We start from the raw sequence: 16,656 nt of genomic DNA on the forward strand, positions 1-16,656 counted from the left end.
TTGTCTAATTTATCTCTTTATTCAAGAAGGTTTATGGACAAGAGAAATACTAAGCTACCTGCTATCTGTGATTTGTATACCCATCAACAAAATATTTTCCTTAGTAAAAAGTTCCTGTTGATGTGAAATTTTATATCAGTAAGATAAGCACCTTCCCACTACAATTCCTCCTGGGATTATACAATGAAAATAACATAGACATGCTAGGAATCAAATGCTTGAAAATATGAGATAATGTTTTCTTAATTGCTCAACAAAATTACAGAAAGATACCTTTACATGTATAATAGTCTGCTATCCTTTTGGAGACAGAAATAAAATGTCATAGGAAATTGGTTATACTTACATCACTCCACAATGCTCGTAACTGTGTCATGGATCTCCAGTCCTTGTTGACTTCAGCACATTTTGCCAGATCAATGATACTTAGAAAACGGAAAATCTAAAGAACAGAAAGATATGAGAATAGAAAATAATTGGGAAGATTCCATTTTCTCTTATACTTATTAATAGGTTCATATAATTCCTTACATTTCTAATGATATTTTCCTCAATGAACCAGAGGCACTTTGCAGACATTTTATTCATAGAATATCTTGATAAAGCAATACAAGTTATTGTCATTTCCATTTTGTGAAAAAAGGAACTTCTTTAGGGAAGTACTATTGTTTGAAGCACTAATTTTTCCTATTTAATTGTGCCATCATTTTATAACCCAAAGGTGATTTTCTTTATACTTAATTAAAATTTGTTCTTCAAGAAAACTAATCAATGTAGTATAATCCCTCATCCCTAAACAACAGGAATGTCATTGCAGATAAGACCCCAAAACCCCAAAACGTGACAATTAGATGGGGAAGGGATGAAATAAGATCTATGGTAACCAATGGACCAGAAACCAGACATGAGACAGAAGAGTTTTATTATTCAAAGAGATTAAACTAGAATAATATTTCCTTTAGGCCACAGGTGATACTTGAAATGGAGAAAAACATCCCACCACAGAGGGCAAGATAATTAACTTCACCAGACAAAATTCCTAGATTATAGTCAAGGTTGGAAAAGTAAAGTAGTCCTAGCCTTTTGCAGAAGAGTGATTTCTACACTGGACTGCAGAACTGATGATTTGGGGTTTTCTTCTACTTGGATATTTGTAAGAGAAAGCCTATACCAAGAAACCTCATTCCCTGAGCACTAATATATTGTTGGTGGAAGCCCCATGAGCCCATTTTGTGAATGTTAAGTCAGATCCAGTTGTGTACTTTTTAAGTGCTATAGGGTGCATCTGACTTGCTGTTGTATCTTTGAACTTTTGTTCTTATTTTAGTTTTATCCATCTCTTCCAATTAATTACTCAGCCTTTAAAAACAGTTTTGCAGACTTCTGACAAAAATGATTGAGAAAGGATTGATTTTATTTAATTCTAGACCCTCCCCCTTCAATTAAAAATGAATAGGAGGCAAAAGAGAAGAATTCCTCCCAAGAAAAACCTAGAGTAGATTTAAAAAAAGATAGAAAGAGTGAAGAAAAGAAGCAGCTAAAAATTTAGTAAAGCGGTGCAATGAAAATGAGAATGGCAGAACTCGAATAAAAAAGGTAGAAACAGAAAAAATAAAGGAAAACTTTGCACAACTTTATTGCTCAAAAAATAAAGCAATTAATCTTAAAGATGGAGCTAAATTAGGCAATCTGAAACATATTCCTAGAGAGTGGGGAAGAAATATGATGAAATAAAGAGCCCAAATACTTTAGTTCATGAAATCATACAAGAAAAATGATCCACTAGTATTGGAAACAGATAACAAATTACACATTCCATTTAATAAAAGTTTATTGATAATTAATCAATGGTCCAACACTTGCCTTAGGAAGGAATCCCAAATTAAATTTATCCAGAAATATAGTTATCAAATTCCAGAGCCTCATTATCAAAGAAAAAAAATATATATTTATTACATAAATATATATTTATTATATAATTATATATATAATTAGGAAGAGAAATTATTGTATTACTGCAGTAACAGTTGAAGCTCATAGATAATAAGAAATAAATGAAGTAAGATATACAAGAAAAACGAAACTAGCTTCTACCATTTTCTACCAGCAAATAACATCCCAAAGAGCTTAGGAAACTCCTAAATTATAAAAAATATTTCCTCAATATGAACAATGGCCACAAGAAGATAATGGGAAGAAGGTAGAGTAGGGTACAAGATTACTTTAATCTCAAAATTCTCCCACAAATAATAATTTTTTAAATGCCTTAGAATCAGCTTTAAAGCAACAGAAATAGTTGGGAGTTGAGCATAATATGTCCACCTGGGACAATTTGGGGAAAATACTCTTACCTATCTGATTGAAGCACAAACACATCCAGGCAAATATCATCACATCAACAAACAATAAATCCTGGGGGCAACTGTACAAGTGGAGAGCCTAACTTTGTCAGCTTCTTTTGGAAGTTTTATATACCCCTGGAATCAACAAACAAGCCCTGGGGGCATTGGTATAGACTTGCACTCTGATCCAGAGATAGCCACCAGTCTACTGGGGGAGGGGGGAGGAGGAGGGGCAGCTGACCAAGGAAAGACCTTCAGGGTCCAGGTGAGCTGACCAGACACCACACTGTTCCTGGCTGTGGCTGGCTTTGAGAAAGGAGGAGAACAAAAGGCAAGCACATTCAGATGAGTTCAGTTTCTGAGAGGTAAGGGCTGTGGTAACTTCCAGAAAAGCAGAGTCCTTGGTTGCACTTCCAGGTCAGAGAGGGGAGTTAATGCTTGAAGCCACCTGGAAACTACAGAGAGTAAAAGCATTTGCTGTCTGAGGTCCTGATCAGGGATCAGTGGCAAAGAGAAGCACCTGAGGTCACTCGCAAACTGTAATATAAAGCTGAGAAACAGAGACCACACCTGGCCTGGATTATAGAAGTTGGAAGAACCAAGAGATCAAAGTCCCCAAGAGAAGATTCAGGAAATAACAGTACAAAAAAAAAACCCTAATAAGATGAAACATCAACTCCCACACCCTAAGAACAAAACCTAATTTTAGCATAAAGCTAACAAGGCTATTTTAAATAGTAGGTAGCTACTATGGGAATAGAGAAGACCAGACTTCAAATTCAGAAGACAATAAAGTTAAACACCTACTTATAAAATGTCAAAGAAAATTGCAAAATGGTCACAAACCCAAAAAGAGCTTTTGGAAGAACTTTAAAAAGACTTTTAAAACCAATTGAGAGATGTTGAGGATAAATTAGAAAAAAAAAATTAGAGCAATGTAAGAAAATAAAAATTAAAGGGAGGAAAAAGGTGAACCAATTAGAAAAAGAGATTCCCAAACTCACCAAATAAAATAACTTAATAAGAGGGCAAGAAGAAACTAATGACTTCTTTAGAAACAAGAAATAATAAAACAAAATCTAAATAATGAAAAAATAGAAAAGAATATGAAACAGCTTATTACAAAAACAACTTACTTTGAGAACAGATCAAGGAGGCACCAAATAAGAAATGTCAGACTACTAGAAAGTTCAGATCAAAAAAGAATGTAAATACTATACTTTAAGAAATTACTAGGGAAGATTGCCCAGAGTTTTAGAGCTAGAGGGTAAAATAGTAATTGAAAGGATACACTAATCACCACCTAAAAAGGGTTCCAAGATGAAAACTCACAATAACATTATTCTAAGTTCCATAGCTCTTTGACTCAGGTCAAAGAAAAAATATTATGAGTAATCAGGAAAATATATATTTAAAAAATTAAACTATAATACTGTGGAGCTACAGGCACAAGACTTAGCAGCTTCAACCTTAAATTACTGAAGGGCATGGAATACAATATTTCAAAGAGCAAAGGAGCTGGGTAGAATAATCTACCCAGTAATGATAAGTATCATTATACAAGGGAGATTTTTTTTTTAGCTATTCTTAAGGAAAAGACCAGAACTAAGTAGAAAATTTGGTCTACAAGAACTAGGGAAAAAAATAAGATAAACATGAAAAAAAACAATTATAAGAGATTCACTAAAATCAAATGGTTTACTTTTTATAAGAGAAAATGTTATCTATAACTCATAAGAATGATACCACTACTTGGGTAGTTTGAAAGCATACATAGATAGAAGGCTTGAGGGTGAGTATGAAAGAAAAATAAATACCAAGAAGCAATTTTTTAAGCTCATACTGAAATCACATCAGGGTCAAAGGCACATCCAATACAACAATGTAAGCCCCTGAGAAGCAGACCTGTCCAAACTTTTATACTCTATGCAAAAGTCATTATTACACAAATTTTCCCCAGAAAGTGAGGGAGGAGATCAGCTAGCTGTTTCTTCTTGGGAAAGGGCAGTTTTGTCTTTTAGGTTTCCTTCTTCAAGAGAGTAAAGTTTTTCTTTATTTTCTTATGATGGCCAATTACAGAATTTCTGTTCTATATATGGTAAATAGCTAAGGTCAATCTATAACTGTGATATAAATTTATAGGCTTCAGGAATGTTTGCACAAATTCCAGAATGCAGAAGGCAGATGTACAACCCACCTTGGTAATTGGATTATCCTACTGGGCACATGCCCATATATTTTAAACACAAAAAACACAAATAGGCATTAAAATAAGGACTAGAAGACTGATGTAAATTGTAGTCAGGGATTACATCTTTTATTCTCCTTGTACCTTTCCCCTCCTACTCACCTCTTGAAGGGGTAAATGGAAAGAAAATTACTAATCAAGCCTACTTAGGCAACCTTGGTGGTAGGAGGAAGACGAAATAATAAATTGGGGGGGAGAGGCAGAGTTTAAACCCTTATCTTCCTCCTTTGAATCAATACTGTGTATTGGTTCCAAGGCAGAAGAGCAGTAAGGGCTAGGCAATAGGGGTTAAGTGACTTGCCCAGGGTCAAACAGCTAGGAAGTGTCTGAGGTCAAACTTGAACCCAGGACCTCCTGGCTCTAGTCCTGGCTCTCAATCCAGTGAGCTATCCAGTGAGCTACCCAGCTGCCCCATAAATTGGGTTTTGTTCATCAACCCCAACTGCTTCTGTCCACCAGGAAGCTCTCTTCTTCCCAGTCACTTTTGAGATTCTACTCAGCACCTCTCTTATGCTCCTGATTTTTTTTCACCTTCATTCATGGCTTTTGACAGCAGAGGGGGCAGATGCATAGCCTTCCCAAATACCTTGTTTGCCTGGAGAAGCATCTATCCAGGCATGGTCACACTTGCTCCTTAATGTTTTCTCTTTGCTCCTTCACCTGCCCTCTCCTAAAAGGAATTCCTTCAATGTTTAAAAAAATAATCCAGAAACTTGTGGGAACTCTGGAAAACATGTAGGCATAGGCATCTCCTCTCCACTGGCCCTCCATGGTAAGGATCACAGTAAGAGCAGGCCACTGATTTCTCTTTCTATTCTGTTAATATGTTTTCAGAAAAAAAAAAATTTCCTCTAAAGACTTCTATAACCACTAGGTTATATATATATATATATATATATATATATATATATATATATATATTATATATAATTTGGGGTCCAGAAACCCTCCTCTCAGGCCAGAGGGATACAAACAAGCATATGCAAATCACAATGTGCCTCTATCCTAAGACTTAATATCTATTGAAGGAGGCTAGGAGACGCCTTTCCAAAAGATATAGTTCTGCCCTTAGCTTAGCTGAGTTCTCAATATATCATGAGGGGAAAAAAAGTAGATGATGAAAGCCTCCTTTTTTTAGGTCAGTTCAGAGTAGTCCCCCCCAAACACGGATTGAACCATATCTCCCAGTACCAGTAACATTTATCCTTTGGGAGTACCTAAGAGTATTTCCATGCCTTGACAAAAAGAAGCAATCAAAACTCTCAAACAGACTCAACAGCCTACAAATTCATCAAATTGCATTAATAGACTGTAAATATATTTAAATGTAGTAAAGACTGGAATATATGCACAGGGATCTCTGATGGCATCTTTCTCCCAAGGCCAATATATGGCCTGAGAATAAAGGCCTGATTATCCCATCGAGGCAGGTCCAAACCTTCTCCCCTTATAGCACAGACTCTCAACAAACCATATCCACAAACAAGGCCAAGAGATCCACCAAGAACATAACAGAAGAGAAAACAGCCAAAGAGTATGGATGAGACCAACTAAAACATCTTTGAAGATACTCCCAACTTCAGTCAATCAAAAAAAAAAAAGCCTCTCAAAACCATTCAATTTGCAGTCCAAAACCAGCTACAGAATGTCTGCAGATGTGCATGTCTCTCCAATGTACTTACTTTACATGTTATCCTAACTTTCCTGGAAGCAAACTCCTCAAACTCTCAATGTAAGGAGATAGCATTAGAGATTCTTTGCATGTGTGCCAATCTCTTCTCTCTACCCGTAGAGTGCTAATCAAGAACTAGTATCTAAATTTGGGGTAAAACATAAGCAGAGGAACTCAAGCCAATAGCATTAGGTACCTCCTCGGGGTACCCCTAGGATATTGAGGAGGTAAATATAACCTACTTGGCTCTGGGACAGTGAATCAGAGCATATTTGTGGGCTTCATCTGGAATAAAAATGAGCCCTTTCAATTTGTAGGGACTTCTGGAAGGATTTCTACCCAGGACTTTCTATTTTGAATACTCTAGTTTAAAGGATCCTAGAAAAATTGGCCAAAAAAAAAAAGCTGTTTTTCCAGTGTGTTGTTTCCATTTTAAGTCAGTTTGTCTGAAATGACTCATAAATTTACATTTGTTGAATGTTTCAGTGCTACTATTTGATATATTATTGAATCTATAACTATTGATATTATAAATAAAATGAAAAGTATGGATGTTATAAAACTAGAGTAAATGTCTAGTCAAGAAATTTTCTTACTTTTCTTTTTGAGTTTAAACAAACCTAAACTACTTACCTTATTTATTGCCCTGTAAGTCCATAAGGTAAGGTTTATCTGTGTGTCTAGAAACACCAAGTAATCCAACCTTAGTGCTTGATTCTTTATATTAGGCACTTTGCTTATTTTCAGGCCTTAAGTGACCTGGTATAATCTTGTTCTCTATTATCCATAAATCTAGTTTTCCTGTCATTAGGTGTTTGAAATGACAACAGCATTGCCTTTGCAGTGGTAAGGATCCACTGGGGGAGATTTCAAGCATCTTTTGGAATAAGGTCTCGAAAACAAATCTGTCTGATCCTCTTGAGGTGATTGTCTATGCTATAGCAAGTCAAACAAAATCCTGTTGTGCCATGTTTAGAGAGAGGCGCTTGGAAAATTTTGACCAGACCCCAGTCAGATGACCTTTTACACTGAGAAATGGAAGGCTTGTTACCCAGGATAGCTGACTTCCCAGGTAAGGGTTTAGTGACTTCTAGTTAAAGTTAAGTCCTAAGATTCTTTGGGGAGATCTCCATATGGTCTGGAAAGCTCCATACAGACCAAACTTCCGTTTTAAGATGAGAAGCCAATTTTCTTTGCTATTTTTTTTATTGTGTTTGGGTTAAGAAGACCAATGATAAGTAATGGTAGTGCTTTGAAGAGACATGGGCATATGGACCTTCTGAAACTGGTTCCAATGTGCTAACCATGTGAGTAAGTTTTTATGGCCAGAAATGGGAGTATTTTCCAAAAAAAAGGCCAGAGTCAGCTTTGGTCATATTTCTTTGCTCTTTTTACCTCTTCTGGCTACATCTTGGTGATTTCTTATATTCCTTTGCATCTAGTGAGGGACAGCTTTGTAAGGAGAGAGATCATTGGCCCTCTCTGCTAGGGCCAGCATATGGTCCATGAACCCAAGCTTGGGTTCTTTGCCTGTCTTGGCACATTTGTTCTTTTCCATTTTAGGCAAAGAGATTAAAGATTCCATCCTGGGCAAGGTGGATAGAGCACTGGGCCTGGAGTCAAGAAAATATAATTTCAGACTAGCTTCAGATACTTATTATCTTCTGATCCTAGACAAATCTCTTAAATTCTGTTTCCTCCTCTCTAAAATGGAGGTAACACCTACCTCCCAGGGTTGTTGTGAGGATAAAATGAGCTAATATTTGAAAAGCACTTTGTGAACCTTAAAAACACAATTCAAATGCTAGTAGTGATAGTTGTTATGAGTTTCAAAAGGTCAGCAAAGTATCTTTCTCCCACCCCATCATCCAAGAACAATGCCTCAAGGAGCAAAATGTGACCTTTAGTAGTGACCTTCAGGACTCAGTCCAGCAGAACTGAGATGAGGATTCATTTGGAAGTTATGTCCCATTTGGTCATGAACTTGCTGGAACCAATGCTATATAAAAATGATGCTCTGAATGAAACCACTCTCCAAACCAATGATCAGGAGAGCATATGGGAGAATGCGCCCTAACTGCAAAGAAAATATCTCTATGTAACTGAGGTTCTAGTCACTGGAACACAATCAGTTGAGGCTTGAATCAGTGGCAATAGAGATATATCCCCAAGTCCCTCAGAGTACTCCTAGTATCCTAAGGAGAAAATGTAGCCTGCTTGCCTCATGACAGCAAACCAGCACATATTCATTCCATATTTATTTAAAATGTTATGGGCTCATTGTTATCCCCATTTCACATATAAGGAATTTTGAACTGATTCAGATTCACTAACTTGTCCAATTTTGAACTGATACAGATTCAGTAACTTGCCCAAAGTCACACTTCTAGTTAAGTATCTATTGATACTTTGGGATTTGAAGTGGTCTTCCTAATTCCAAGTCCAGGAATATTCTCCCTACTAGCCATATCTCTGAAAATTAATCTATGAAACCATAGTGTTCTCAGGGGCCTAAAATTATGAGACTTTCCCTATTGGGATATAAGTGTATATTCTCCCAGATAGGAGTGCCTGGACACTCAGCTATCCAAACTCCATAAATTCTCAAGTGGGAATAAGAAATTTCTCTTGAAAGAAATCGTACAATATCTGATGAACTAGAAAGATAGGAATAAAACTTGTTAAATTTCTAGTGGCAAACTAGCCTTCCTATATAGTTCATAAATCCTGAAAATGCTTATTCACTTGAAAGTTAAAATTTTGCTTGTAAAAGAATGAAAGCTATTTAATAAAGTCATGCCATTGGAACAAAAGCGTAATAAAACCATGAACAAAATAGGGTCAAAATAGATTAAAATATCAATTTACTCCATTAGAAATAAAACTCAAAAGTAAAACAAAAGACAATGTATTTAATGTTAGACAATCTGCTTCTTTCTAAATTGAATTTTCCTCATTTTTACTTGGCTACAATTAATTTTTAATGGTGGAAAAAAATTTAAATTATTCTTAGCAATATGCTAAATCATACAAAAACTTGATAGCTCTATGGTAAACATTCTTAACTTGGAGTCAATGAATAGATTTCAAGGGGGCTGTGAACTTGGATGGGAAAAAATTATATCTTTTTTCATTAAGCTTGAAATAAAATATAGCATTTCCTTCAGTTATGAATATAGATAAAAATACATAGAGTTCCATAGTTCTCATCAGATTAATAAAGAATTCTAATAATAATTGCTAGCATGTAGCATTTTAAAGTATAAGTACTTTACAAATATTATCTCATTTTATCCTCACAATAATCCTATAAATTAATACTAATACTATCCCCATTTTACAGATGAGGAAACTGAGGCTGAGCGAGATTAAGAGGCTTGCCCAGGGTCACACAGTTAGAAAATGGTTTAGGTAGCATTTGAACTTGGCTCTTCATGACTCTAACTCCAGCACTCTAGCTACTATAACACCTAGCTGCCTAAAACACAGATAAAAAAAGTTAAGCACTACTCTCTGGAATCCATTTTCCACAGTGTAGAAATATTTTGTGTGAAAACTACCATGTACATTAAAACATCATTACATAAATGCATAGACATCCTAGATCTTCCTCCTGTATCATATGTTGTACAGTCATAAAATGGTACACTTCACTGCTTTTCTCTCTTCCCTCCTCCAGCCAGGCATATCCTCAGAAAGGAAATTTGACTCCCTCAGTGAGCAGCACCCTTTAAGAATGACATAAGAAGGCTTTCAGGAGAATAGCAGAATACGATAACCCTCAGAAATGATGAGCAAACTTATGCAATAACATATGTACAATTATAAGCCCTATAGCAAGGAATAACAAAGACATAAGACTTTGGAGAAAAACTCTCCAAAGATGGCCAGAAGCCCCAACACCCACTAAAAATTTACAAACTAATGCAAATTATCTAATACTTCTCTAAAAATAAATCATTTCTTTTCTTTAAAAGGGAAGATGCCAACACAAGAGGCAAGACCTAAATCAAAAGGGTTGAGAGAGGAAAGAGGTAAAAAATATCTGAGACCTTAATTTCTACTTACAACCCCATATGTAATATCTTTCCCCCCACTTCTTCCCTTTTTATTTTTTAAATTAAAATTTGTTTTATTCAAAAATAAGCCTTCCCTCACTCTCTCTTCCCTCCCAATGCCCCACCTCACTAAGAAAACAAGAAAAAGAAATACCCTGTTATAATCCTATCTTAGAGTCAAGTGAAACAAAATTTCTCATTAGCCATTATTTAAAAGAAAAACAACACAACTCAACATCTTCATTTTGAGTCCATTACCTCTCTATCAGGAGATAAGCAACACGATTCATCATAAGACTTCAAGAATTATGGCTTATCATTGCAGCCGTCAGAATTCCCAAGACTTTATATATGTGTGTGTACATATGAATATATGTGTTTAGCTATATATATAATAAATATACATGCATGTGTCTATACATACATGTGTGTATAGATGGATATAAAAAGATTAATCTAATCAGCCAAGAATTGCCTTCTGTGGCAGAGACTGGATCTAAAAAAAAAAAGTGCCAGGCTGAAGAGTGTGTGAAACTGATCACCTCGATGGGGGAGGGATTGGAATCTGGAGGAGGAGAAGGCTCTGGATGGGAGAGGAGTTGGGCTCTCAGTCTTGAGAAGCCAAAGACAGAAGGTGGGAAAAGACTTTCTCCTGAGGGTTGCCCACTTTTCCTGCTGGTGACTGGAAATCTTTCCCCCCAATTGAAGGGACTTTCTGAAGAGAAAACTGAGCAGACATTACCTCAGCTCCTGTTGTCCAGGGGTGAGTCAACCTGACTTTCTCTCAGGGGGCTCAGGCTGCCAAGGCCTGAGTTCCCCCCAAACTTGAGGAGGGAGGGGAAAGGGTTTAGATAGCAATAGGGGCCCCCTTTCCCCACTTTCCTTTTCCCATTCTTTACTGCCAGTTATTCCTTTGTATTATCCTGATTGAGTGGACATTAAAATAGTTATCTCTTCCCCAAGCTGTGAACAAGTGTGAGTGAACAGATCAAGGGGAGACCCTTTGGTCTCAAGTAGTGGAGGGGGTACAAGATAATAGTGAATCTGGGAGAGCAGCTTTAGCTAAGGAGGGAAGGCAAAAGGGGGAAAATCTTCAAACCCCCTCTCCTCTCTCTGAGCCAACCCTAAATATCAGGTGTCTCCCCAGAACCCCGCTTTGAGAAGGGAGGTCTCCACTCTTTCCCCCTCTCAATACTGAAAGACTGAACCCCTCCATTACAACTTAACCTCCCTTTATAATACACTTCTAATATTTCCACCTCAACTCTTCCTACCATTAACAACAAAGGAAAATCAAAACTCATTATAAACACATGGAGTCAATCTTAAAGTTTTCACATTAGCTATGTCCTAAAAAATATTTATCTCATTCTGCTTTCTGAGTCCTTCATTTCTTTATCCAAAGATGGGTTGTATGTTTCATCATTAGTCCTCTGGAATCTTTGGATGATCATTATTATACTGATAAGGGTTCAACATAATAGTATTCCATCATACTTACATATCATAATTTGTCATCTATTCCCCAATTTATGGGCACATCAGATTCCCATTCCTTGCCACCTCCAAAAGAATATAAATATTTTTACATCCTTAGTTTGTTTTGCTTAGTACTAATCCCTCCTTTAGTATATCTTCTCTCCTTTTTCACCCTCTTGCTCTGTTGTGTATTTCTGTACCCAAAGGTGTGTGTGTATATATATATATATATATATATATATATATATATATATATATATATATATATATATTCTTCTTTCCTTTGACCAGTTCAGAGGACAGTGACAGCTTCTTTCCCATTCCATCCTTGTTTGTATAGATGTCCATTTGCCCTGATAATTAGAGATAATTTTCCTTATCTTTATCTTCCTCCCATCCCCCAATATATTCCTTTTCCTTCTATTTTCACTCTTTTCTAAATATTAGCAAGATATAACAGAACCACTCTTAGACTTATCTAATTGGACTCCCTCCATGATGATGATAGGGTTTTGAAGGGACATACTTATCTCCCTATATTTGAAGGTAATCAGTATTCCTTTGCTTAGTCCAGTATCATTGTTCATTCATGTTTACCTTTTGGTGCTTCTCTTACTCTTGTGATTGAATTTAAAAGTTCCTCCACTGTTCTGGTATTTTCATTAGGAACACTTTGAAATCCTCTATTTCATTAAAAGCTCCATCTCTTCCTGTACCATAATACTCACTTTTGCTGGGCAAGTTGTTCTTGTCGGTAATCCCATATACTTTCTCTACTGGAGAATTGTATCTCTATTGGAATATCGTGTTCTGAATTCCCTACTCTTTTATAAGTGTGCCTGCAAAACTGTGGGTGATCCTGACTGGCTTCTCAGTATTTGAATTCTGTCTTTCTGATCACTTGCAGTACTTATCCTTTGACCTGGATCTCTAAGTCTAGAGCATGATACTCCTGAGAATTTTCATTTTAGGGTTTCTTTTAAGAGGTAATCAGTAGATTCTCTTTCCATTTTGCATTCTGGTAGAGATATTTGCAGTTTTCTTTTAATATTTCTTGACATATGAAGTCTTAGCTCTTTTTTTTTCTTTTTTTTGGTCAGGACATTCATGAAGTTCAATGATTCTTAAATTTGTTCTCGATCTGTTTCCCAGATCATTTGTTTTTGCTATTTTACATTACATTTTCTTCTACTTTATCAATCTTTTGATTTTGTCTTAATCCCTTGGTTTGCCTTATAGAGTCAGTGATATCTATTTGGACCACTGTAATTCTCAGGGAGTTTGCTGGGTAAGGCTTTGCACCTTGTGCTAAGCTGTTATTTATCTTTCAGATTCCTTCTTCCACAACTCTCATTTCTTTTCCATTTTTCCCAAGTATTATCTTTCTATGTATAAACATTTTTAACTTTTTTTTCATTTTAGCTTCATTTTTTCTAGGAATTCTAGTTGCGTTTTTGCCCGAGTTGTATTTTTCTCCAGGATTTTGCTTGTAGATGTTTTGGAATCATTTTCTTCTATATTTGTTTCTTGAGTATCATAAAGCTCTAAATGGTGGACTTTTTTGTTGTTGTTTATTCATTCTTCCAGCCTAAGTCCTGACTTCAGAATTGAAGAGAAGGCTGGAATCTGCCACACTTTGGAGAAATGCTGGTCTTGTTACTGCTTTCTTGGGGTATCTCAGGGAGAGGCTAGGAAATCTCTAAACTTTAAATACTCCCAAAGTAGTCTGATCCAGGACAAAAGTCTGATTGCTGCCCTCCTTGTCTGAGCTCTGCAAGTTCTTAACCTAGATTTGAGTCTCAAAGCATAGTCTGTTGCTAGACTCCACCCCTTTCAACCATAGGAAAGCTCTGTTGGTTCAAAACAGAAGTATAGGCTCCCCTTTGGTATCAGATTTCCACCTTGGTTATTCCTCTGCAACCAGAGTAGATGCTAGAAGTGAAGTGTTAATTCCTCTGGGGTCTGAGCTACACCACTGCTGTGCTGCTGGCTTCTGAACTTCCTAACTTCCTCAGTTCTCTCTATGCTGGTCAGGGCCCCTTTTCAATCTACCCTGGATCTGTGACTTATAACTGGATAGCAGACCCGTGTCACCCTCAGAGTACCCTGAATGGGTGTGAGAGGCTCCCAGTTTACATCTGGGACCTCCTCTCTCCCTGTTGCCCAGTCTCTCCTGGGGCACAAGCTCTGAACTCATGCTTCTCCCCCAACCTATCCCCAGTGTCCATAGACCACTCTGTTTCCCTATGCTGAGCAAGGTTGGACAAATGACTGTAACTTTTTCCTGATTTTCCCATCAGGATACAGTCTATTACATTTTCTAACCCTATGGTGAAGTTTGTGGAGAGGATGATCAACTGAACAGCTTGTCTTCACTTGCCTAGCTTGACTCTTCTCTCAAAACTATTGATACTGAACTACAATAAACTGGTTTGGGAGGGCACACCTGGAATCACAGATATCAAGAAGGTGAAGACAAGCAAATCTCTTGATTTTGGAAATCCTCCATTGGCAACATCTAGGAGCAACTTTTTTACACTAGGGTTTGGTTAAGAATCTTCTAATTGTCTATCCAACACAGCTGAACAAGGGGGCAAATAAGATATTGCCTCAAAAACCAGGAGTCCTAGAAAAAGGGAGGAGGAAAGCATGGTGCACAGGTACCCCCAGTGCAACTTGCTGACAAAGGGCACAGACCTTGCAAATAGGCAATTTGCTGTAACTATTAGACACAAGTTAAGACACAAGTATTAGTGATGAAAGCAAATATGCAGGACAATTGGCATCTTACAGGTAACTATAGAGTACCATGAAGAGTTAGGCACAACCAAAACAACTGAACAAAAGAGTAGTATGCCAATGTCTAGTAAGCTACTTCTGCACAAAAGACAAGTTGGTTTTCTTATAAAAGGAGTAAAAAGGATGGAGGTGCACCCAAAGGTGTTCTGGTAAATGTTTAACAACCAGCTCTTCCCCTCAAAAATATTTGTAGGATAGATTTTTAAGTTTATTCTGCATTATTGACATTTTTCACATCACTTTTTAAAGTCTAGATGATCAACAAAACAGTAAATCAAGCCAAGATTTTTAGTATTTGCAGGTTTCCAAGATATAAATGCCCCTCCAAATTTTTTACAATCAACTCAAAGCCAGTAAGACCTAGATTCAGCACACTCTTGGACACCTCTTCCACCCTGCAAGTTATCAGGGAGAATGAAGTAATCCTTTAAAACAAAACAAAAAAAAAAGCATCTGAAGATGTAAAAGACAACCCTGGTATTAGGAGGTTGGAGGACAGGAAAATGTGACATGTATGAGGATTTCAGAAAATTTGTAATGGTGTAGCCAAGTGGCTCAGTGGATAGAAAGCCAGGTCTAGAGTCTTTGCTTACTACAGACTCCAGCTAGCTTCCTTGATCAGATTATTGACTGTGGGGAAAGTTGGCTTGGTCTGGATCTGTTTTTTGATGAGAATGTAAGTCACATCAAGAGGCAGTTGGTAAAAAATGACTGCCCAGTGGCAAAGACCTATTTTGGGAGTAATTGCCTGAATTAATTTACCATTGGACTGAATGAGCTCAAGAGGATGGTGACTTACACCTATCAGGATGAGTTAGACAGACAAGAGGATAAGACCGAGGTTATAGAAAAACTGAGAAAGCAATTGAAAGAAGCTGATAAGAAGATCCAGGAAAGTGAGATACTGCAAGTTAATATTGTTACAGCCCTGCGATCTTATAAAAATAAGTCTATAAGTTATAAAAATAAAATATTTAGATGGAAAAACTGTTCCAATATAGGTTCAAAACTTTTCAAAACTATTTAACTGGCCAATCAGGTTCAAACTGTTTGGATATTTTTGGAAACTTTTGATAGAGGTAATCAAAAGTATCTATCCTCAGTGATGAAGTGAAGTTCAAATGTTAACTTCCCTTCAGGGCCAAGCACAAGGATGCTAAAGAGACTCATTATAAACATAAAATATTTATTTAAATATATAAGGATAAATAAAGGATTTTTAATTCTAAGGGATTCTAAATCCACCCAAATAAACTCCCAGGTTCCACAAGGAACCACTTCTCCTGTGTTTCACAGGCTACACTACTCCTCCCTGATCTGAATAACCCAAATTTATACTATCTAACTAAAAACTACCACTATTATCCTTATAAATCTTAACTTTGCCTTCAAATTATAAAATAACAAAGGCTAGCTGATTGAGTCTCATCAAGAATCAAGTCTTAACAGTCTCAGAATCCAAACCAAAGACAAGGTTTTTCTTTGGTCTTCTCAGAGTTAAACAATCTATAAAACCACAGTAGATAGTCAATAATGTTTCCCAAGTTGGGAAAGGAAAACACTGAGTCCCTTCAGATCTTTCCCTCAGACAGAGAGAGAAGCAAAGATGTTACCTCCTCCAGCCCTGCGAGAGAGTCTCTTGAGTGTGTGCCTCTGCCAATTGCCAGAGACCAACTCCCCACTGCCAGAGAGAGTAATTGACATAGAAAAAGCGGTTATAACTGTCAACATCTGAAATCAACATGCTCTCTCAGTTCTGTTTCAAACTACAGTTCTTTCTCAAGTCAGCCACTTTACTTCTTATCCCTAAAATAATAAAACAATACTTATTTTCTAATATCATCCTTACATTTTCCACTGAGCAGCACAGAGCCTCATGTTACTCTGAAAGTGGGAGAACAGATTTATGATCTGTTCTGCAAAATCCCCAGCAGAGTGTAAGGCTATGGGAACTATGGAGGTGGTAAGAGTAACTGGAAGACCACAAAGAATAAAGAAGTTTCAATTAAAAATGGTATCATTGGGTCCTTTATCTGTAGAACCCTCTTTCTTGCTAAT

The 16,656-nt window shown here is 36.7% G+C and overlaps 1 protein-coding gene across 3 annotated transcripts in view; it reads right to left on the minus strand.

The window, feature by feature from the left end:
- The window catches only part of FBXL13 (F-box and leucine rich repeat protein 13), a 333,413-nt gene that overhangs the window by 239,560 nt on the left and 77,197 nt on the right, over positions 1 to 16,656 (minus strand). For all 3 annotated transcript variants that reach the window (XM_056799508.1, XM_056799506.1, XM_056799507.1), the window contains one exon: positions 347 to 442. In XM_056799508.1, coding sequence (XP_056655486.1) covers positions 347 to 442 — 96 coding nt within the window. The remainder of the gene's footprint in view (positions 1 to 346; positions 443 to 16,656) is intronic.

The sequence above is a fragment of the Monodelphis domestica genome, chromosome 5, assembly GCF_027887165.1.
Source record: "Monodelphis domestica isolate mMonDom1 chromosome 5, mMonDom1.pri, whole genome shotgun sequence".
Lineage (NCBI taxonomy): Eukaryota > Metazoa > Chordata > Mammalia > Didelphimorphia > Didelphidae > Monodelphis > Monodelphis domestica.